At 45.7% G+C, this 23,312-nt stretch overlaps 3 protein-coding genes across 4 annotated transcripts; 1 reads left to right on the top strand and 2 right to left on the bottom strand.

The window, feature by feature from the left end:
• Positions 1-381: 381 nt before the first annotated feature.
• LOC308169162 (eukaryotic translation initiation factor 5A-1) lies at positions 382-5,169 on the top strand (the record flags this gene model as incomplete). Its single annotated transcript, XM_080543813.1, has 4 exons — positions 382-552; positions 1,920-2,024; positions 4,130-4,261; positions 5,107-5,169. Exons 1-4 carry the CDS (start codon positions 385-387, stop codon positions 5,167-5,169), a joined length of 468 nt encoding a protein of 155 aa, XP_080399939.1. The 5' UTR covers positions 382-384.
• Positions 5,170-9,615: 4,446 nt separating this feature from the next.
• On the bottom strand, positions 9,616-16,721 carry LOC308169160 (G protein pathway suppressor 2-like). 2 transcript variants are annotated; one of them, XM_080543811.1, is made up of 10 exons: positions 16,593-16,721; positions 16,058-16,176; positions 15,644-15,866; positions 14,951-15,021; positions 14,510-14,589; positions 14,112-14,295; positions 12,936-13,016; positions 11,702-11,778; positions 11,419-11,514; positions 9,616-10,536 (listed from the first exon to the last, which is right to left on the bottom strand). In XM_080543811.1, the coding sequence occupies exons 2-10, from the start codon at positions 16,149-16,151 to the stop codon at positions 10,444-10,446; spliced, it is 999 nt and encodes a 332-aa protein (XP_080399937.1). In that variant the 5' UTR covers positions 16,152-16,176; positions 16,593-16,721; the 3' UTR covers positions 9,616-10,443. The 2 variants fall into 2 exon arrangements, with proteins under 2 accessions (XP_080399937.1, XP_080399936.1); XM_080543810.1 differs by having other exon boundaries at positions 16,589-16,718.
• A 2,079-nt stretch (positions 16,722-18,800) lies between these two features.
• gabarapb (GABA(A) receptor-associated protein b) lies at positions 18,801-23,083 on the bottom strand. The gene is made up of 4 exons (XM_080543801.1): positions 22,858-23,083; positions 20,743-20,821; positions 20,263-20,381; positions 18,801-19,657 (listed from the first exon to the last, which is right to left on the bottom strand). Exons 1-4 carry the CDS (start codon positions 22,945-22,947, stop codon positions 19,577-19,579), a joined length of 369 nt encoding a protein of 122 aa, XP_080399927.1. The 5' UTR covers positions 22,948-23,083; the 3' UTR covers positions 18,801-19,576.
• Between the last annotated feature and the right edge of the window lie 229 nt (positions 23,084-23,312).

The raw sequence follows: 23,312 nt of genomic DNA, 5'->3' as shown, positions 1-23,312 counted from the left end.
TTACCAGTCGTTAGCCCTCGTTAACCTCCACATACCACCTCGTGAGCTTAGAATGATAAGGTTCCATCTCCGTTTAGGGCAGTTCAGAGATATTGAGCGTCAACGTTTTTACATTCCATTATGTTATGTGAGATGGAACCTTTGTATTTTATGAATTACTAACAAAAAAATGTCAACATTTAAAAAAATAACACCACACAGGCATTAATAAACACCTAATGGATCAGGTTATGTAAAAAAACCTACATTTTGACCAAAAATTGAGATAGAACCTTATAATTCTAACGTCACAATGGAGATAGAACCGTATAATTCTAACGTCACAATGGAGATAGAACCTTATAATTCTAACGTCACGACCTGTGACCCGGTCTCGCAGCAGGCATGGCAGACGCAGAATGCGACTTCCAGACGGGCGACGCCGGGGCGTCCTCCACCTTCCCCCAGCAGTGCTCCGCGCTGCGCAAGAACGGCTTCGTGGTGCTGAAGGGCCGGCCCTGCAAGATCGTGGAGATGTCCACCTCCAAGACCGGCAAGCACGGACACGCTAAGGTCAGTCAGTGGTCAGTCTGTCTGTCTGTCTGTCTGTCTGTCACACGGCCACGCTAAGGTCAGTCGGTGGTCAGTGCTTTAGGATCCGAACGGAGAAGATGGGATGATAGAGAAGAGATTCTTATCATCCCCCATCTCTTATACTTCACAGTGGTCAGTGCTTTAGGATCCAAAGGGAGAAGATTGGGTGTAGCCTGGGGTAGTCCAGTGGTCTAGCACCATGGCCTGGGGTGGTCCAGTGGTCTAGCACCATGGCCTGGGGTGGTCCAGTGGTCTAGCACCACGGCCTGGGGTGGTCCAGTGGTCTAGCACCATGGCCTGGGGTGGTCCAGTGGTCTAGCACCATGGCCTGGGGTGCTCCAGTGGTCTAGCACCATGGCCTGGGGTGGTCCAGTGGTCTAGCACCACGGCCTGGGGTGGTCCAGTGGTCTAGCACCGTGGCCTGGGGTGGTCCAGTGGTCTAGCACCGTGGCCTGGGGTGCTCCAGTGGTCTAGCACCACGGCCTGGGGTGGTCCGGTGGTCTAGAACCATGGCCTGGGGTGGTCCAGTGGTCTAGCACCATGGCCTGGGGTGGTCCAGTGGTTTAGCACCGTGGTCTACAGTGCACACATATGCCCATGTCGGCATGGGTTAGAATCCGGCCCCCCATGCCCTGCTGACATGTCCTCTCTCTCCCTTCTTCTCCTTACTTTCCTGTCTGTCTTCACTGTGTCTGTCCAATAAAATGAAACATATGATGTGGGACTGCCCCACTCAGAAAGAAATACCGATTGGGATGATAAGAGAGATTCTTATCATCCTATCTCTTATGCTTCACAGGTGGTAAGACATACAAATAGGTCATGTGTGTGATGATAATGCTGTTGTGCTATAAAAAGACACGTGTACAATTAGGACATTCAGACCAAGTTAAAAGATGAAGGGGACCATAAGGAGATGGTCATGTTCTTTTGGGGTTTTTTGCAACTTTTTTTTATAAACTTAAAATATTGATCTCAATCAATGCTATACACTGCCACTGTTCATGTAATATTCTACCATATTGTCTGTCTGTCTGTCGGTCGGTCGGTCGGTCTGTCTGTCTTTCTGTCTGTCTGCCTGTTTGTCTGTCTGTCGGTCTGTCTGTCTTTCTGTCGGTCTGTCTGCCTGCCTGTCTGTCTGTCTGTCTGTCTGTCTGTCTGTCTGTTTGCCTGTCTGTCTGTCTGTCTTTCTGTCTGTCTGTCTGTCTGTCTGTCTGTCTGTCTGTCTGTCTGTCTGTCTGTCTGTTCCCTGAGGGGTGTATGTATTGTTGTGTTTATGTATTCTCTGTGTATGTATTGTTGTGTTGACGTATTCTCTGTGTATGTATTGTTTTGTTTATATTCAGGTCCACATGGTGGGTATTGATATCTTCTCTGGAAAGAAGTATGAGGATATCTGTCCCTCCACCCACAATATGGACGTCCCCAACATCAAGAGACTGGACTACCAGGTAAGGGGAGAGGCTAAAGAGGGAGGGATGATGAAAATGAATAAAGTGGGAGAGGATCATTGCTTTTTTAGTAAAAAAAAAGGATTGGAACGAAGGCTGCAGGGCTGTCACCTTTTCATTTACATTCCATTTTTGGCATTTAGCAGACGCCTTATTCCAAAGCGACTTACAACCGATACATTTGACTAAGCAAGTGAATCATCAATCCACCAGTCGTAGCAGGAAGAGTAATCTAGCTTTGGCCAGGGGCCATTGGCAGTCGTCGTGATAGATTATTTTTTTATAGACACTGGAGAGACAGTACAAGGGGGGCAGTAGAAGTCTTAGGAGGCACAGTATAGGGGAGAAGCAGGTGTCTTATGAGACACAGGGCTGGGGGGTAGTCATGTCTCAAGAGGAGCAGTTAAGGTGTAGCCTGAAGAGGTGGGTCTTCAGTCTCCGACGGAAGATGAGTAGTGACTCTGCAGTTCTGACAGCCGTGGGAAGCTCGTTCCACCAGCGGGGAGCCAGGGTAGTGAAGAGACGTGACCAAAAAGTAATCTAAGCTCAGGCCAGAGGTCATTGGCAGTAAAAAATGCCAGCAGATTTTAAAATTATTATTATTATTATGATTATGATTATTTCCAGTAGAGAAACTGTACAGGGGGGTAGAGGGGGACGTAGAGGTTTCAGGAGGGACAGTTAAGGTGTAGCCTGAAGAGATGGACGTCTTCAGTCTACGGCGGAAGATAGGGAGTGACTGCAGTTCTGACAGCAGTGGGGAGCTCGTTCCACCAGCGGGGAGCCACGATGGCGTAAAGTCGTGACCGGGTAGCGTGACTGAGGTGGAGGAGGGGAGTGAACAGGGCAGATGTTTGGGGGCTGACCGTTGCTTTGCATGTGAAACACCTGCCCGATCATACAGAATCCCCTTTATTTCAAAACACCAAATGTAATGGAACAGATTGATATCATGTCCATGTTTAGTATTTGGTCGACAAGCACTTCAGATATATTCCTATTAAACCACATTGTGTTGCGTCTGGGACTTGAGTGTGCGGCTTCTGATTTCAAATCCAAACATGTGGAGTGTGGAACCCCAAAAAAGAAAACAATGCTTCACTGTCCCAATTACTTACTTAGAGCACTGTATATATATATAATATACTGTATATAATATACTCATTATGTCATTATGTCATTATCTGGCTCTTGTTGACTTGCCCTGCGAGAATTGGATCGAACTGTCAGTGAGATGGTGAAAACTCACTTCCACCAATGATCTTGCGTGTATCTCGTGCATGAGGCAGAGTAGCATGTATCTCGTGCGTGAGGCAGAGTAGACTGAGAAGTAGGAATCAGTCATCATCAAAAACACTCTCTCTTGCAGACTATACTCTGTTCTTCGCTGATCACACCAGCCCTGAACTTTTTCTGTCTGCTACATTAACTTGCAGAATGTAACACTTGCTGGCCTGCTATCAGGCTAGTGTTGGTATGTTCTGGTACACTTAAAATGATTCTCTCTGCAGTTCTAATGACAAAGAACCATCATTGTTATCGTATAAAATCTATTGTAAATAGTAGTGTCCTAAAATATGTTGCTACCATGACTGCTACCATGGAGATAATACTACTGTCCCTACCGTTCAGATGGAAGTGAAACCTGGTCACGAACTGCCAGGGGTCACTCAATGGGGGGCAGCAAACAAGGCATATCTATAAACAGTTAACATTATCTATCATCAAAAAAAACAAAAAAAAACTCTCTCTGTCTGTCCTCACTCCTGTCTTATCTCTCCTCCTGTAGCTGATCGTCTGTCCTGACTCCTGTCTTCCTCCTCCTCCTCCTCCTCCTCCTCCTCCTCCTCCACTCTCTCTGTCTGTCCTCCTCCTCCTCCTCCTCCTCCTCTCTCTGTCTGTCCTCACTCCTCCTCCTCCTCCTCCTCCACTCTCTCTGTCTGTCCTCACTCCTGTCTTATCTCTCCTCCTCCACTCTCTCTGTCTGTCCTCACGCCTGTCTTATCTCTCCTGCTGTAGCTGATCGTCTGTCCTCACTCCTGTCTTATCTCTCCTCCTGTAGCTGATTGTCTGTCCTCACTCCTGTCTTATCTCTCCTGCTGCAGTTGATCGGGATCACAGATGGCTATCTGTCCCTGCTCCAGGACAGCGGGGAGGTGAGGGAGGACCTGAAGATGCCAGAAGGAGACATGGGCAAGGAGATCGAGGCGAAGTACGAGGCCGGAGAGGAGATCCTGGTCAGTGGCGGTCTGACTTCTACACCTCTTCTGTCACTCTCCTGTGTCTCTATTTAATCCAAGTACACCCAGTGTGTTTTAATTAAGCACTATCACACGAGAGGGAGTGTGTTATACTGAATATCAGCTCGGCTGTGATTCGGTCGTAGGTACGAGGCCGTAGGCTCGGTCAACAAAAAATAGTTCCGCAACAGGACTGTTTGCTAGTAACCTGAACACAAATATCTGCAGGCTAGCAGATGTATTGTATTAACAGTCATTTCGGAGTGATACATATAGTTAAAAGTCCCAGTGCTGTTATACTGTATATCAGCACTCATGGAATGCCTCTTGTCCAATCAAATTACTTGGTCAGAACTAACTGTTGTATAAGATGGCATAGCACTGTAGCCAATATACTGGGACCCAATCTACTTGACAGTTACGCCTACGTATATCACATTATGCTGTCACTTGTAAATTAGCCATTCATCATCCTCCACTTGTAAATCAACATTAACATTTTACATTTTGGGCATTTAGCAGACGCCTTATTCCAAAGCGACTTACAATCGATACATTTGACTAAGCAAGTGAATCATCAATCCACCAGTCGTAGCAGGAAGAGTAATCTAGCTCAGGCCAGGGGCCATTGGCAGTCGTCGTGATAGAAGAACATTTTTTGACACAGGAGAAACAGTACAACGGGCGGGAAGTAGAACTCTTAGGAGACACAGTATAGGGGGAGCAGGTGTCTCAGAAGACACAGTACTGGGGGGGTAGCTGATGTCTCAAGAGGAGCAGTTAAGGTGTAATCAACCATTCGTCATCCTCCACGTGTAAACCAACCTCTCCTTGTGTTCCAGATCACTGTTCTGTCTGCGATGAATGAGGAATGTGCAGTGGCCATCAAAGCCATGGCTAAATAAGACACTACAGGTAAACACACACCTGACCTGTAACCCACCACAACCCCCCACCCGATACAAGCCTGCCATGAGTGACGGGAGGGTGTGTGTGTGTGTGTGTGTGTGTGTGTGTGTGTGTGTGTGTGTGTGTGTGTGTCAGTCATGCTACAGGACAGTTGTGCTGTGTGTGGATGGACCCAGGGGGAGGCAACTCCTAACCTTAGCAGCAGGGCGTTTAGGCCCCAGGTTTTACACTACGGTGATGATTTCATCATAGAAGGTGCCATTAATGCTGAGGAAAGCTCAAAGTATCCTTTATTTATTTATTTATTTAAAATATATTTATTTATAATATTTTTTTTATAATTACTTACTTTACTTACTTACTATTATTATTATTTATGTATATTTATATATGTATAATTTAAAAAATTATAAGTATGTATTATTATTATTATTATATTATTTATTTATTTATTTATATTTATATATTTATGTATATATTTTATTTTATTTGTATTTTTTAATTCTTGGTGGTGGATGACTGTTTAACCAGTCTGTCACCCTGACTACATTTAGGTCTTTCTTTTGGAAAACCACTGGGGTAAAACACAGTGGAATGTTTTTGTACTGTATTATGTACACTCACTGGCCACTTCATTAGGTACACCTTTTCAACTGTTCGTTAACACAAATATCTAATCAGCCAATCACGTGGCAGCAACTCAATGCACTTAGGCACGTAGACATGGTCAAGACGATCTGCTGAAGTTCAAACCAAGAAGCATCAGAATGTGAAAGAAAGATGATTTAAGGGATTTTGAACGTGGCATGGTTGTTGGTGCCAGACGGGCTGTTTTGAGTATTTCAGAAAGTGTTGATCTACTGTACCCGCACAACCATCTCTAGGGGTAACAGAGAATGGTCAGAAAAAGAGAAAATATCCAGTGAGCGGCAGATCTCTAGGCGAAAATGGTGGTGGTGGTGTAATGGTGTAATGGTGTAATGGTGTGGGAGATATTTTCTTGGCACAAATCTTCAGCAACTGCGTAATGTTATAATGTCAATATGGATGTCAAAATCTCTGAGGAATGTTTCCAGCACCTTGTTGAATCTGGACCACAAAGAATTAAGGCAGTTCTGAAGGCAAAAGAGGGGGTCCAACCCGGTACTAGCAAGGTGTACCTAATAAAGTGGCCGGTGACTGTATATAATATGCACTGAGAATGTTTATTTTTATGTAGTGTTATGGAGTCTATGGAAGGACACTTTGAGCACTATTTGAGCACTATTTTGGTAATGGATTTGCCTACCCCTCGTGCAATAATATGTGTGTTGTCAATGAGCACGTGTGTGTGTATGTACGTATATTGTTTGTAGGAGTTATCTCTATGCAAATAGTTTTCCCATGGTATGACAGGTCTGTGTACCTATCGTTTATTGCACTGCTTATTGGTTGCTAAACAGACAGGTGTATGTATCTAAACAGGCAGGGTGTAGGGCCGGCTGTGGCGCAGGAGGTAGAGTCGGCGTCTAATGATCGCAAGGTTGGCAGATCGGCGGTTCGAGCCTCGGCTGGCCACATGTCGAAGTGTCCTTGGGCAAGACACCAAACCCCAAATTGCTCCCAGTGAGCGGGCCGGCGCCTTGCATGGTAGCTTGGCCGCCATTGGTGTGTGAATGTGAATGTGTCTGTGAATGTGTGAATGAGAGGCCGTTGTAAAGTGCTTTGGATAAAGGCGCTGTATAAGTGCAGTCCTAAACAGACTGTGTGAAAGTGATTTTTTTGGGGTAGTATGCATAAGAATGTACTGTACCTTATATAAACGTGAGTTATATTGTATTGATACACTCTCTAAATTCTACTGTCCACTTGTTTCCATTCCTCCCTTCCTATCCTTCTCTCTTCACTTCTTATTCTGTCTCTTCTATCCTCCCTCTCTTTCTTTTTTGCAACCTATCCTTTCCCTGTCCTCTCCATCTCCTCCCCAATTCTTTTCTTTCAGGGGTTAACAAGATGCACTGGACCTGGAGAAGAAGGAGGGAATAAGGCCTCGTCAATGCTACTCTCCCTCTTTTTCTTACTTTTGTTTTTCGTAAATCTCTCTCTCCCTCTCTCTCTCTCTCTCTCTGTACTCTCTGGCCCTTGTTTGAATTAGGAAATAAATGTAATATATAAATAATTAAACATTTGATAAATAATTGGAAAATAGCAAAACCGTAAAACACTCTTTATACACACACACATACACACACACACACACACACACACACACACACACACACACACACACACACACACACACACACGTCAATACCAGTACAGACATAATAAAGGAGAGAGATGGGTAGAATGGAGATAAATGTTCTCACACAACGAATGGCTGCCTATGAGTTCGTAGGTACATGAAGTAATGACCTACAGTCAGGGGAGCTACGGTGGAAATGTCACAATTGTCTATTTATATGTCAATTCTCCCCTGATTTATCAAGGGCTTCAACTCTAGGTTTAAGATGAATGATGTTCTGTCCTGTTATGGTGCTTGTTTAGTGGGAGCACTGCGCTTCACAATGTTAGATAGACATGTAGCGTATAGAGCAGACACTATTCTATTCTGACGTTATATAAAGAGATGTGTCGGCTTTACATCACATTGCTATTTTGCGACCTTTTTGAGCGATCCGCCCTTCTAAACAAGCCACCCCAGTCTTGTTCAGTTATGTTGTGTAACAAATGTCACCCGAGCCTGTCTATTAAACACACGTCAGGAACACACAACAACAAGAGTCGGTTCATTCTGAGACAACAAGAGTCGGTTCATTCTGAGAAGGGGTTGGGACCACTGGCGGACTCAGTGGGGGGGCAGGGGGGGCGACCGCCCCTCCTGGTGTCCCCACGGTTGAAAAACGTCTATCTTAAGTGCCCTTTGGAGTGGCGAAAATTAGAGGATGTGCCCTATTGGTGCCCCTCCAATGGTCTAAACATGACCATGTGCCCCCACAGTTGAAAAACTTTGCACTAAAGTGCCCTTTTGAGTGGCAAAATTAGAGGATGTGCCCTATTGGCTGCCCTTCCAATGGTCTAAACTTGACCATGTGCACTGATGGGGTCCCATGTTGTGCAGTAGGTGCCCTTTTTTTCTTTTCGACCCCCCTGCACTTCAAACAGCCTGAGTCCACCACTGGTTTGGACAAAGTCTTTTGTTCAATCTTTACCCTTATTTAAGCAATATCACACGAGAGGGAGTGCTGTGATTCGGTCGTAGGTACGAGGCCGCAGGGTGTGATATTGCTTTTATACAACAGTTCTACAGCGCAATTTATTAGTAAACAGTAATAAGTGACAACAGATTATGATTTGTTTGTTTATTTAATCATTTCTTTTGGCTCCGTCAACAAAAAATAGTTCCGCAACTGGACTGTTGTTGCCTAGTAACCTGAACACAAGCATCTGCAGGCTAGCTACTTTGTATTAACGGTCATTTCGGAGTGATACATAGAGTTAAAAGTCCCAGGGCTGTTATACTGTATATCAGCACTCATGGAATGTCTCTCGTCCAATCAAATGACTTGGTCGGAACTAACTATTGTATAATTTTTATTATCCTAAATTCCTGAGAGAAGGTAGTAAAAAATAGCGGACATAATATTACTTTGTAAAAAAAAAAAAAATCTGTTAACGAGGAAAAAACATGGCGTTTGATATTTGTTTTATTGTGTTCGCAAATAAGTCCAAACTGTTGCAGAATGTCTCCCGCAAGATTAAAGATGACACAAATTGTTAGAGGGGGTGTGTCCTTTTTATTTAAATGTTGTCATGGTTACATTTGTGGACTTAGCAGTGAACTCACCTCTCTCCATTCTGAGTAAGTAAAGATTATCTAGTTAAGCTTGGACTACTGATAGTGGATAACTGTCTTGTTTACTAGTGATTAGTGTGATAGCTGTCTTGTTTTAAAAAACAAAGGCTTCAGTACTGACACATGCAGTGTCCTCCATAACATCCTACATTGACATTTTGTCTCTATTCTCCAGCAATTTGGATTTGAGTTATTGAATATCAGACAAAGTACAGAATGCCATTGTATGTGTACTGTATGTGAGGGTACTTTCAGACATATCTGTTTGACCATTTAGAAATAAAAAAAGAGATTTATGTACCGAGTCCCCAAATGATGTATTAAGTATATGAGCAGATGAACTTAAAACTATATCAAAGTAGTGTAAATATTAGTATCTGGTTCCATATCCCTTGCATTGTATTGTATGCAGTGACTGCTCCAGCCTGTAAGTATGAACTCTTTCTAGGACGTCCAGATGACGTCTTTCTATATAAAGGCTATATAGAATGTATTCATTTAAAAGTCCAGACATGGATGTAGCAATCCCAGACTGCCCCCTTTAAAGATGACAGTTAGACATGATGTGTGCTTTTTTTTATTTGGACAACATAAGGTTTCAGAGCTGATACACCCAAACACATACCTAAGAAAAACAAACAAACAAACAAACATCATCCAGTCATTAAAAGAGGGAAATGGTTTTCTACCAGATCGACTAACGACCAGGATCAGACGACACAGATCCAGACAGATTTTGACACGATCGGTCGTCGTGGACAACCGTAGATTTCCAGTGTCGGCCCCCCCGAACATGAACGTCAGGAAGAGGCGTCTTTAACCCCTTGTAGTGTGACATCATCAAGACAATCTGGGGGGTATTCCATCAACCATGCCTCTCCCCCTGCCGCCTTTTTGACATTTTGTCAAGAGAGTACAAAGAGTCCAAAAAAAGAAAAATGTCTTTTTTTTTCTTTCTTTCTTTTCTTTTTCTTTCCGGAAAACACCAGACCTCGCCAGCATCACACAGAGCACTTCTGTAGCACATGATTGACAACTTCTTGCCCCTCCTCCTCCCACCATGGTTGCCATGGTGACCGGTTGCCTAATAATCTGACATGGTGACCATCGTGAAAGAGCAAAAATATTGTGTAGTCAGTCTGATCCCCGGCGGCATAACTCAAACTAGTAAAAAAAATAACTAAAAAACACAGAATAAACAGAAGATTTCATCTTACAAGACATATTACTACATATGCAAGCCCATAGGTTGAAGGGCTTCTCTTCTTTTTTATTATTATTTTATCTTCTTTTGTTTTCTTACAATCACTATCCAAACTTGTTGAAAGCTGCCCAACTGTTCCATACAATCCTTCCTACAGTCCTGGATTGGAGTAAATGAAAGTGAAATAGCTAGCTGCTAGCTGCTGATCTTCTTCTTCTTCTTCTTCGGTGGTTATTTTCCGTGGTGGTAGAACCGCTGTCCACTCTGGGTGTGGGGCAGGAAGGCGTGTCTGGGAGCCGGCTGGGGGGACGTCTGGAAGGGAGCCTGAGAGACAGAGAGGAGCAATGTTAACACTAGAACAGCCATGGGTGAAGGTCATTTGACCCTGTGAGTAAAAAGTGTTTTATATCTTTGCACTCGATCAAATTTCAGGACCCTCCTTTCATGACTTTTCTAGATATGTGTGTTCTACCACCCAGTGTCCTTACATTTGGAGATCAGGATAAGCTAGTATGAAGCTATTTAGCAGTTTTTCTGTGTAGGAGGAGGCAGGCTAATTTACAAGCAGCCAACTAGTGGTCGTTGTGTGTAAATAGCAGCTTCCCATTGTAAAGAGCTCTTTTAGTAGGTAAAAAAGGCACAGCTGTTCTAGTGTTTTAAGCCAGACGGACACTGCGATTTTCACAAACACAGACGATCCCCAACCGAACGAGAGGGTCTCATACATCAAGTCAAATTCTACAAGCAGACCCGAGGGTAGCTCTCTCACTGGGCGGTGTTAAACGAGCCTCCTCTCAACCTCCCCCTACAATGTTTGCTCATTTGCCAGGACAATCGCAGTAATGGACACAAAGATAGACATATATAGACATATATACAGTATATATATATACACACACACACACACACACACACACACACACACACTTCTCATGAACCCCCCCCCCAAAAAATAAAAGAGCCTAAAAGCATAAAAACATATGGAGACACGACCCCCAGCAGAGGCTGACTGTCTTAATTCTGTAAAAAGATTGGGAACGGATCAGGATCATTTCTCTCTATATCTACACGGCACGGCAGCTCTGGTCCTGGCCAGGGTTCCTTCTCTTCAATTTCATGGTTCTTAAACCCAGAATTAGACTTAGTGTTACGTGTTACGTAGCCATTGTTGTAAAGTAGGGCAGGGACCGGGGGGGGGGCACACACCTTGGCGGTGGGGATCTGGACAGTCATGGAGGGGGTGGGCAGGAGGCCAGCGGCGGGCGCGTGGAGGGCCTGGGGGTGCATGGGTCTCAGAGCTCCCTGGAACACACACACACACACACACACACACACACACACTCATTTCAGGACCCTCCTTTCATGACTTTTCCTAGATATGAGTGTTCTACCACCCAGTATCCTTACATGTTTTCTAAATCACATCAGGATAAGCTAGTATGAAGCTTATCCCCCAATTCACCCCCCCCAGTCTGACCAGTGGACTCACCGCGTCAGTGAAGCCAGACTGCTGGTTGGCATGTTCCAACTGCTTCTGGAGGGGGATCCCAGCACCAGGGATGAATCCTGTAAGGAACAGCGGGGGGGGGGTTACCAATGAGACAATGAGACACAATGGTCAGTGTGGAGCCAAAGTCGATTACTACTACTTCTAATAATAATAATAATAATAATAACGTTTATTTGTATAGCACTTTTCCTGCAAACCTTGCAGCTCAAAGTGCTCCAATCATTATATACGGTAATCATAATTCAATGATTTAGTCATTTAAAGGCAAAAAGATGGGTTTTTAGTCTTGACTTGAACATATGTGCTGAGGTTGCATCTCTAATGTAAACTGGCTGCATTCCACAATCTGGGTGCAGAATGCAGCCTCACCAAATCTCTGTGGTTTTCTATGTGGTACACAGAGAAAACCAGCGTCAGAAGACCTGAGAGCTCTATTGGGCTGATATGCTAGCAAAAGGTCTGAACATATTCTGGTGCTGTGCCAGTGAGAGCTTTATAAACAAGCAGAAGGATCTTGAAATCTATTCTGAACTTAACAGGAAGCCAGTGTAGAGTCTCTAAAATAGGAGTTATATGAGCGAGAGAAAGCCAGCGTCAGAAGACCTGAGAGCTAGCAAAAGGTCTTTCAGATATTCTGATACTCGGAGGAGGAGGAGGAGGAGGGGGAGCAGGAGGAGGAGGAGGGGGAGGGGGAGCAGGAGGAGGAGGAGGAGGGGGAAGAGGAGGGGGAGGAGGAGGAGGAGGGGGAAGAGGAGGAGGAGGAGGAGGGGGAGGGGGAGCAGGAGGAGGAGGAGGAGGAGGAGGGAGGAGGAGGAGGGGGAAGAGGAGGGGGAGGAGGGGGAGGAGGAGCAGGAGGAGGAGGAGGAGGAGGAGGAGGAGGGGGAGCAGGAGGAGGAGGAGGAGGAGGGAGGAGGAGGAGGGGGAGGAGGGGGAGGAGGAGCAGGAGGAGGAGGAGGAGGGGGAGGGGGAGCAGGAGGAGGAGGAAGAGGAGGGGGAGGAGGGGGAGGAGGAGCAGGAGGAGGAGGAGGAGGGGGAGGGGGAGCAGGAGGAGGAGGAAGAGGAGGGGGAGGAGGAGGGGGAGGAGGAGGAGGAGGAGGAGGGGGAGCAAAAGGAGGAGGAGGAGGGGGAGGAGGAGGGGGAGGAGGAGGAGGGGGAGAGGGAGCAGGAGGAGGAGGAGGAGGGGGAGGAGGAGGAGGAGGAGGAGGAGACTGACCAGGCTGGGAGGTGAAGGTGTGCACGGCATAGCCCGGCTGCTGGTGGGGGAGGTACTGCATGGTCTGGAACGCAGGCGCACCTGGAGGGAGGAGGGAGGAGGGAGGGAGGGAGGGAGGGAGGGAGGAGGAGGGAGGGAGGAGGAGGGAGGGAGGAGGGAGGAGGAGGGAGGGAGGGAGGGAGGGAGGAGGAGGGAGGGAGGGAGGGAGGGAGGGAGGAGGGAGGGAGGAGGAGGGAGGGAGGAGGGAGGAGGAGGGAGGGAGGGAGGAGGGAGGAGGAGGGAGGGGGGGAGGGAGGGAGGAGGAGGGAGGGAGGAGGAGGGAGGAGGAGGAGGGAGGGAGGAGGGAGGAGGAGGGAGGGAGGGAGGGAGGGAGGAGGAGGAGGGAGGGAGGGAGGGAGGGAGGGAGGGAGGAGGGAGGGAGGGAGGAGGGAGGAGGAGGGAGGGAGGGAGGAGGGAGGAGGAGGGAGGGGGGGAGGGAGGAGGAGGGAGGGAGGAGGGAGGAGGGAGGAGGAGGAGGGAGGGAGGGAGGGAGGGAGGAGGAGGGAGGGAGGAGGAGGAGGGAGGGAGGGAAGGAGGAGGAGGAGGGAGGGAGGGAGGGAGGGAGGGAGGGAGGAGGAGGGAGGGAGGGAGGAGGGAGGAGGAGGGAGGGAGGGAGGAGGGAGGAGGAGGGAGGGGGGGAGGGAGGGAGGAGGAGGGAGGGAGGAGGGAGGAGGGAGGAGGAGGGAGGGAGGGAGGGAGGAGGAGGAGGAGGGAGGGAGGGAGGGAGGGAGGAGGAGGAGGGAGGAGGAGGGAGGAGGGAGGAGGAGGGAGGGAGGGAGGGAGGAGGAGGGAGGGAGGGAGGGAGGGAGGGAGGAGGAGGGAGGAGGAGGAGGGAGGGAGGGACACAAGGGTCAGACGCTTCTGGGAGACGACAGTGTTGTTAATATCCTGTTGGTATTATTGTTATTCACCAGCAGGATAGTTATCTCTCACTATCAGCTACACACGGACACACACACACACACACACACACACACACACACACACACACGCAGACAGACACACAGACAGACATATACACACACACACACACACACACACACAGACAGACATATATACACACACACACACACACACAGACAGACAGACATACATATACACACACACCCACACCCCCCCCACCCCCCCCCCCCCTACCTCTGATCTGTGAGCTGCTGGCGAAGCTGACGGGTACGGAGGGTCCAGGGGTGTAGGTGGAGGGGTGCTGGGGGGTCTGCCCCCCCCCCACCGCGTAGGACTCGTGCACCGCCGGAACCCCCGTGAACTGACCGTGTTCGGCCGCCACCGCGCTAAACCCTGGCTGGGTCTGGTAGTGGCGTCCCTGGGGGAGAGAGGACGGAACAGTCGTTCAGACATGTGTTATTATTATGCATTATACAACCTTTACGTTACCAGGATGTCTCCTATGGTTTGATCCTCCTGAGACACCGTATATCACAAAGCTTATGTGTTTGTTTGTTACTCATTATTTTTTTACTTCAAACTAACAAGTCATTCCAAAATGTGACACAGTCTGATCATTTGGTCATACTCACTGAGATCACCGGGGTGGAGAACAACTGCTTATTGCGCTCCCCTAGTAGAGCTCCCTGCCTGCTGTGACCGACTGGACTGCCTGGTAGAGGGAGGAGGGGGAAGGGGGAGGATAGAGAGAGAGAGAGAGAGAGAGAGAGAGAAAAGAGAGAAAGGGGAAAAGGGAGGAGAGAGAGAGAAATAAAGACAGATGAGAGAGAAAAAGAGGGAGAGATGAGAGGGAGAGAGGAAGAGAGGAGAGAGAGAGCGTGAGAGAGAGGGAGAGTTAGGGGGGAGAGAGAGAGAGAGGAGGATAAGAATGGATGTAAAAACAGTAACGTGGACACAAAGACGTCCTCTGCAGGGACACTGACCATTCATTAGGGTTTCAGCTGGCAGACGACACGTGTGTATATATATATATATATGGAGGGGTATATATATCTCTCTATCTATATCTGTACCTTGGATGCTGAGCAGATGCTGTCCAGAGTGCATGGGCTGGTAGCTGGCTGACGTCAGCGTTGTGATGTCGCTGCAGGAGATGGGCAGAGAGATGTTAGGCTCCATCTTTGACAGACGACAAGAGCTCCGGTCAGACCCTCCTGACAGCTATGACGTTACTACAACCAAACGTGTACCACAGCCTGTATAGAACAAGCAAACTGGGAGATGCCAAATGGTAATTTACTTAATGGACTTCTATAGAGCCTTATTCCAAAGCGCTTCACAACGGCCTCTCATTCACCCAATCACACACACATTCATATTCTCACACCACTGGCAGCAAGCTACCATGCAAGGCGCCGGCCGGCCCGCTCATTGGGAGCAATTCGGAGGTTCAGTGTCTTGCCCAAGGACAATTCGACATGTGGCCAGCCGGGGTTCGAACCGCCGATCTGCCAACCTTGCATTAGACGCCGGCTCTACCTCCTGCGCCACAGCCGCCCCCCCTATGACATTACTAAAACCAAATGTGTACCACAGCTTGTGTATATAACAAGCAAATTGGGAGATGCCAAGTTATCAATATTCTTCAGGGGATAGTCAACTAAATATGGTGCCAATCATTCCCATTCATTTGGGATTGACTGGTCCTGACACATACAGCGGGTAGACATCAGACGACGCCATTGGTTGATCATCATGCCAATCACCTCTGCTCCTTCCTGCGCCTCTTCTCCTCCTCGTGGAGGACCTTCTTCAGCTGGAGGAACAGCTGGTGTTTCTCCTCCTGCAGCCCCTGCAGCTTCTCCCCCATCTTCATCACCTGTTCCTTGGTCTCCTCCAGGGACATCCTCTCCTCGATCTCCTTCGACCTCTTCCTCTCCTCCTCCTCCTTCATCTTCTGCTCCATCATCTTGTCGACCTCCTCTTCCTCTGAGATTGGGGAAGAAAATATAAACCAAAGATTGGATTCAGTATTAGCAGGGTTCAGATCATGTGACTGATTAGCACATTAGCGATCTGGCCAAAATACCGATTAGACAATGTGAAAGGCACTGGGGGTGAGATGCAGACCTTGTCTCTTGCGCTCCCTCTCTCTCATGATGTGCTTGTGGAGGGCTCACCTTGTCTCTTGCGCTCTCTCTCTCTCATGATGTGCTTGTGGAGGGCTCTGGCCATGGCGTTGGACAGCTTGGGTCTCTCCAGCAGAGAGGGCATGGTGACAGGCAGGGGGGGGGCCAGGCTGTGTGCGCCACAGTGGAGGAATTACGGTGATTAATGAATAATAGTGCAGTAAAATCAAACTGCAATGCATGCTAGATAGCCAGACATATCGTGAGCTTAGAATGATAAGGTTCTATCTCTGTTTAGGGTAGTTCAGAGATATTGAGCGTCAAAGTTTTTACATTCCATTATGTTTTGTGAGATGGAACCTTTGTATTTGATTAATTACTAACTAAAAAATGTCAACATTTAAAAAAATAACACCACACAGGCATTAATAAACACCTAATGGATCAGGACTCAATTTTGACCAAAAATGGAGATAGAACCTTATAATTCTAACATCACGATCTGTATATTCCTCCTACTAGCTGGTAAACAACACTGGAGAGCTGCAGCGCGAAGTTGTAAACATGAAACGGATCACTTACTCACTTTCGATTATTTCTGTGTTTTTTTCAACGTGACTTGTTCCGTCTCCGGTTAGACCGTTAGGCCGCTTCTTAGTTTTGTCCCCAAAAGATTAATCGGGAATAAAAAAAATCACAACAGTGATTTTCTGTGGAAAAAAACAAACGATTGGCGGATTGTGAATTAATGCTGGCGACACCTTCCGGTGTGAAAGATCGCTTCCTGTTTTCCCCAACAAACCCAAGAGAACCCTGGGACTTGGAGTTGTTTCGTATTGTAGTACACTTGCAGGTTCACACAGGTTCTTTTCAGATAGATAGATAGATAGATAGACTTTATTTGTCATTGCTACAGTACAGGTACCAAACAACGAAATTTAGGAGGGGAGGCTCCTAAATTTACAAATAACATAAAAATAACATTTCTGCCCTTTCTTTCGCAAACCTCTGCCTAGACTTTAGAAAAATGTTTAAATGGATGGGAAATATTCCCAGATATTTCTCAGATACTATTGAGTAAAGTTGGTATCCTTACAAAGAATACATTTTAGGACAAATAGGGTTTTATCAAGGCTCTTTTGGGAACCATGGAAGCAAGCTACAAGGCATAACAGAAAAAACTCACATGGGGGGTATTCCATCAACGTCGTTAAAGGAAAATCCAGGCTTATTTTGATGAGTCTCGCGAGAGAACTCCCATGTCCTTGATATGAGTAATTATATAATAATAATAATACATTAGACATATAGCGCTTTTCTAGACACTCAAAGACGCTTTACAAACTGAAAAGATCGAGTAGTAATAATAAAAAGACAAAAAAAAAAAATAGAAGAAAGTATAGGGGCCTAATTGAGGTAGTGCTGGGGACACATGGGAAGTTGAGGGGGAGAGGGTTAACTGGTGAAGGCGAGCTTGAAGAGGTGGGTTTTGAGGGCCTGTTTAAATGTTGGCAGGGTGTTGGCCTGTCTGATGTGGTTGGGGAGGGCGTTCCAGAGGGACGGGGCTGCGGCTGAAAAGGCCCTGTCACCCCAGGTCCGGAGCTTTGAGCAGATTAGAGCAGATATGTACAGAACAGCAGCACAGATGAGATAGAGCGCAACATTGCAGTCAGACAATAATAATAATAATAATTCATTAAATGTATATAGCGCTTTTCCAAGGCTTAAAGACGCTGAGAAGCCAGCAGCAGGGCTGTAGTAAAACAACTAACCCTAACCCTAACTGAATACATAGAGTAAAGACTATATAGAACATTTATTTGTGTTGTGTGAGTGAAAAATATTGAACTATCCCTTTAAAACTGCTAGGGGCCTTGAGAGTGATCTTGAGGGTTAACTAGACTACAGACCAACTCTGATCCTACTAATCACTACAGGCTGTCTGACGTCATGTCCCAAAGTGAGGGTGTGGTTATTTGTAGGAAGGCTGGACAGCCGGGGCGGCTGTGGCGCAGGAGGAAGAGCCGGCGTCAAATGATCGCAAGGTTGGCAGTTCGGCGGTTCGAGCCCCTGGCTGGCCACATGTCGAAGTGTCCTTGGGCAAGACACTTAAACCCAAAATTACTCCCAATGAGCGGGCCGGCGCCTACTACATTCATTGACATTCTGTCGATACTGTTCTTCAGAAAGCTCTCGAGCCAATTCAGCAGCAGACTGGGAAGGATGCATTTTATTAATTAATTTATTCATTATCATTTATGATTCTGACTGAGATAAAACATGATCAAACTAAACCCCTCTGACAATGTTGTTGAGAAGTAACATTTACATAAAGAAATAACATCAGGAACATTCCCATCTTGGTTCCCTTTTACACTTCCCACAGCTGAAACGCTCTGTGATGATGGGCGTGGTTGTGTCTTCAAGGTGAGTCATGTTAGGCACGGTACTGACGTCTATATGGCGGTCCAAAGGGCGTTTGAACACTCAAAAGGTGTGAGCGAGTAAGAATGGCCTGTAAGAAAGCAATGTGCATACTGCATACTCTATCCATCGTGAGCTTAGAATTATAAGGTTCTATCTCCGTTTAGGGTAGTTCAGAGATATTGAGCGTCAAAGTTTTTACATTCCATTATGTTTTGTGAGATGGAACCTTTGTATTTCATGAATTACTAACTCAAAAATTTTACATTACATATTCTTCCAAGACATGTTTGTAAAACTAGGGTTACAATAAGAAGTGAAGTGACAAGTGAAGATGCAGAGAAAAGACAGGGAACAGAGTTCTTTTATCACATTTTATCAAGTATGATCATGAGAGAGTGCCAGTAACGCAGCGGTATACCGAGTTCAAAATGTTTAAAAAAAGAAAAGACAAAAAAAAAGAAAACAAACAAAACCTTTAAAAAAAAAAAAGGAAAATTGCACTGAGCTTTACGATACCTTTCGGGATTAAGCGATCTAAAAAAAAAATCAAGTACGATAATAACGATAATCATAATAGCAATAATCAATCGAAATAATAATAGTTTTTACCACTGTTAAGCAGAAACGAGAGGGGGAGATGATTGTTCAGTCTGAATTCTATTCTTCTACTTCGGTCAGATGTCAGGATCATCATCATCTACAACCTTGAAAGCATTTTACCAGCACTATGTTAATAAAAACCTAGGCATTTATATCTCCTTGACAATTGGTGTCGATTTGAACCTGATAGAATGTTACATATCTTTCCCTTCATCGTTAAGACTAATACTAATTGGACTATTTCTACTTTCAAAATGACACCAATTCTCTCACAGTTTTAGTCGCAAAAAAAAAAGAAAAAAGATCAGAGTACTATGAAAACTGGCCGCAAGACCCTTTAGCCAGAACACTCATCAAAAGAGACCTGAGGGTAAAATAAAATTCAGACTGTAGGAATAGTAAGAGGTAAACGGGGGGGGGGGGGGAAAGGAGGGAGGGTGAAAGTGCATTTGACGTCTTTGCTCTGGGAACTCTAGGCTGCTGAGCTGGATTTAGTATTTCAGTGGGGGACCGGGGGTGGAGCACTTAGGTGTGGTGATGGTGTCAGATTTCCCTTTGACTGTCCCCATAGACGCTCTCATCACTGTAGGCGATGTAGAGGAAGAAGTCCTCTTCGTGGTGTTCCTGAGAGAGAGAGAGAGAGGGAGAGAGGGAGGGAGAGAGGGAGAGAGAGAGGGAGGGAGAGAGAGAGGGAGAGAGAGAGGGAGAGAGAGAGGGAGGGAGAGGGAGAGAGGGAGGGAGAGAGAGAGAGAGAGAGAGGGAGGGAGAGAGAGAGGGAGGGAGAGGGAGAGAGGGAGAGAGAGAGGGAGAGAGAGGGGGAGAGAGAGAGAGGGAGGGAGGGAGAGAGCGAGAGAGAGGGAGAGAGAGGGAGAGAAAGAGAGAGGGAGAGAGAGAAGAGTAATGAGGGGAGGATAATCATAATAATAATAATAATACATTAGACTTATATAGCACTTTTCTAGACACTCAAAGACGCTTTACAAACTGAAAAGATTGAGTAGTAATAATAAAAAGAACCAAAAAATAAATAAAAGAAAGTATAGGGGTCTAATTGAGGTAGTGCTGGGGACACATGGGAAGGGGAGGGGGAGAGGGTTAACTGGTGAAGGCGAGCTTGAAGAGGTGGGTTTTGAGGGCCTGTTTAAATGTTGGCAGGGTGTAGGAATGGGCTCATGGCTCTAATGGTGAGTGAAATAAGAGAGAAGGTGTAAAGTGAAGCCTCCTCCTACCTGGTACAGCAGGCCCATGGTGGCGGAGGTGGGAGGAATGACGTTGTTTACGAAGAAGAACAGGGCGTCCTCCGCTCTCAGGTGGATTCGTTTCCGGATGAGGAAGTAGAACTGGCCCACTGAGAGGTTTGGAAAAATGACCGTTTACATTATTACATTATATTTTGTTAGCCTCGTAGCATAATTGCCTAAGTCATGCTTCACTTGTGGTCAGTCGAGCCATCTTTGTATGTAGTGTCAAAAATACCTATGTCAAAGAGATGACTTGGGCAGGTAGATACTAGATAGTGATTTTGGAATGTAACAACAAGCATTCTGATAGGCTGACGGCATAGAGGCAATAACGCACAGTGAATCAGCAGTGTTAGGAGAGTAGAGTAGAGTAGAGAAGAGCCAAAATATGACTTTTTATGCTATGAGGCTAATGATTTCTGAAAAGAGTGACATGGATTTGGCCCTGCTGTGTTGTGTTGTTGTTACCTGTCAGATCAGAGGGGACAAGGTACTTCTTCTTGTCGAGATCTCCTATCCTGGCCTTGGGGGCTTTCTCCACAATTACCTAGAACGGAGAAGGAAGAAAATTAAAGACGGTGGTTTCCTTTCAGCGACATCAATCAACACATCACCATTATTTTTTATTTTATTTATTCATGTCGTTCTTGCTCCTGTTTTATATTTTATATGAAAGTCCCATTGTTTTATCCTATTGCTCTGATCTTTTGTTTTGGCTGTTGAAACGTGATGTTGAGCTGCTGTCTTGGCCAGGCTTCCCTTGAAAAAGAGATTATTGTGTCTCAATGGGACCGACCCTGGTTAAATAAAGGCTAAATAACATGTAAAACTTATTTTATGACTTGAGATTTATAGATCTTTTAAATCCTACACTTTATCTCCACAGGTCCATTCATTTGGTCACATTTCACTGAAGCTATTCAAGCTTTGTTCCAAAGAAAGGGGATCTGAGATAATTTATTTACATTCTTGTGCTATCTCTTGGTTTGGTGTGGGTGTTTCTTTCGCAAGAAGTTCATGGCCATTCGTTTAGGCTCATTTAATACTTCCCTATTCTATTGATATGTCTAGTTCACATGTCAGAATTGTCAACAGCAGAACAGGTGTCCATTTAACTAATGCCAAAATACTCAGTATTATGTCCAGTCTAGAAACATAGGCAAATAGATTCCTATATAGTCGGAGAGCAAGTCCTACAACAGTGTTGTTGAGTGGGGGAAGGGCTAGACGATGAAACCAAATCCTACAGAGAAATATGCCAACTCTTCTGTTCTTCCAACTGCACATCCAATATTCAGTATTTATTTAGAGCTGAATCCTAAAACCTAAGATGATCACAGCCAAAGGAAAAATGTTTCCTGTACATGAGAGAAAAGTCTCATTATTTCTAGCTAGCTAGGTAACCCCTAAGGCAACATTCCTTCCTGGTTTACAAAATAGACATAAATATTTGACTTGATATATTCCTTAAACAGGATGTCTGAAATGCCTTAAAAAGCCTTCAAATGACAGGGGACAATTCTGACCCAAGACGAGATCCTTGAACAAAGCCGGGCTGCTGCAGACTCACAGCGACGTCAACAAGTCCTCTGTTGTTGACAACACCTATTTTAGGACACACTTCTGTTAAGCATTTCCATATCCTGCTAGTCATGTCAAGGCTATACGACTACCTGTCATTGTGGGAGGTGAACAGGCAGTCATGTTATTAGATAAAAACCATGTGATTCATTATACATTTAGTGTGTGTATGATGATTTAACTATATTCTATGTGGATAGCTAAGCTGTCAACACTCGTTGGCTTGGCTGTCTCTAGTCCATCAAGCATGACAGTCACAGCTTTCCATGCCAAGGGTAAAAATATATTATAATAATAAGACTACGATTGGGTTTTTATCCCATCTATAAAGCTAGACTCATACAGGCAGACCCAGAGGTAGCTAGGCCCAGCGGTAGCTAGGCCCGCGGGCCAGTGTTGTTGTTGTGGGGGGTTGGTTGATGAAAGCTAGCTAGCTAGCATGCTAAAAATGCTACTTCGCTAGCTTAGCCATCTTTGCTAACCACCGTCGCACTAAAACCCAAAACAAATGTGACAAGGCAATAAACCTCATTACGTGTAACTACTACGATTATCAAACGTAGACACTTACTACACTTGTTAAAGGCTAAACTGAGATAGACCTTAGTATCTAACTGTTTAACAGCTGAATGTGAAGCAGGAAAACAGAAGTGTTTGATCAGGTTGTTGTTGGGGCTTGTTTGACGGTTTGAGGCCAAAGCTAAGCTAAGCTAGCCGCTAGCTGAAGGAAGCCACTCAATGGAGATAGAACCTTATCATTCTAACGTCACAATGGAGATAGAACCTTATCATTCTAACGTCACAATGGAGATAGAACCTTATCATTCTAACGTCACAATGGAGATAGAACCTTATCATTCTAACGTCACAATGGAGATAGAACCTTATCATTCTAACGTCACAATGGAGATAGAACCTTATCATTCTAAACATCGCTAGCTGGTTTGAGGCCAAAGCTAAGCTAAGCTAGCCGCTAGCTGCTAGCTGAAGAGAGCCACTCACAGGGACCCTGTCCGGGTACTTCTTCCTGATCTTCTCCCCCTCGGACCGTCTCTTCTCAAACGGATGCTCCTCTTTGTACTGGAACTTCATGGTTCAGCGGGATGACAAACTACAAACTGTCAGCTGGTAGATTTGAGATGTTTGATTAAGAATAACCTCGATTAACAACTCAGGGATTATTAAGACCTAACGCTTCTGTCTCTGGGGCTGCAGCTGTGTGTGTGTGAGAGGCTGGCGGAGGGATACAATAACAATATAGAGGACGTAGATGAAAACCGCTACATCGAATTCTCGAAAGAAACTTGCGCCAAAGAACGTACGTAGGGCAGGGTCAACTTGCTCCAAAGAACGTACGTAGCAGGGTCAACTTGCGCCAAAGAACGTACGTAAGCAGGGTCATCTAATATCTATATTTTATATATTTATTTTATTGTATTTTATCTTTTTTACTGTTT

This window comes from Nansenia antarctica (assembly GCF_963989245.1).
Source record: "Nansenia antarctica genome assembly, chromosome: 13".
Classification (NCBI taxonomy): Eukaryota; Metazoa; Chordata; class Actinopteri; order Argentiniformes; family Microstomatidae; genus Nansenia; species Nansenia antarctica.
The sequence above is the reverse complement of the archived record's forward strand: the minus strand, read 5'-3'. Positions and strand labels throughout refer to the sequence as shown.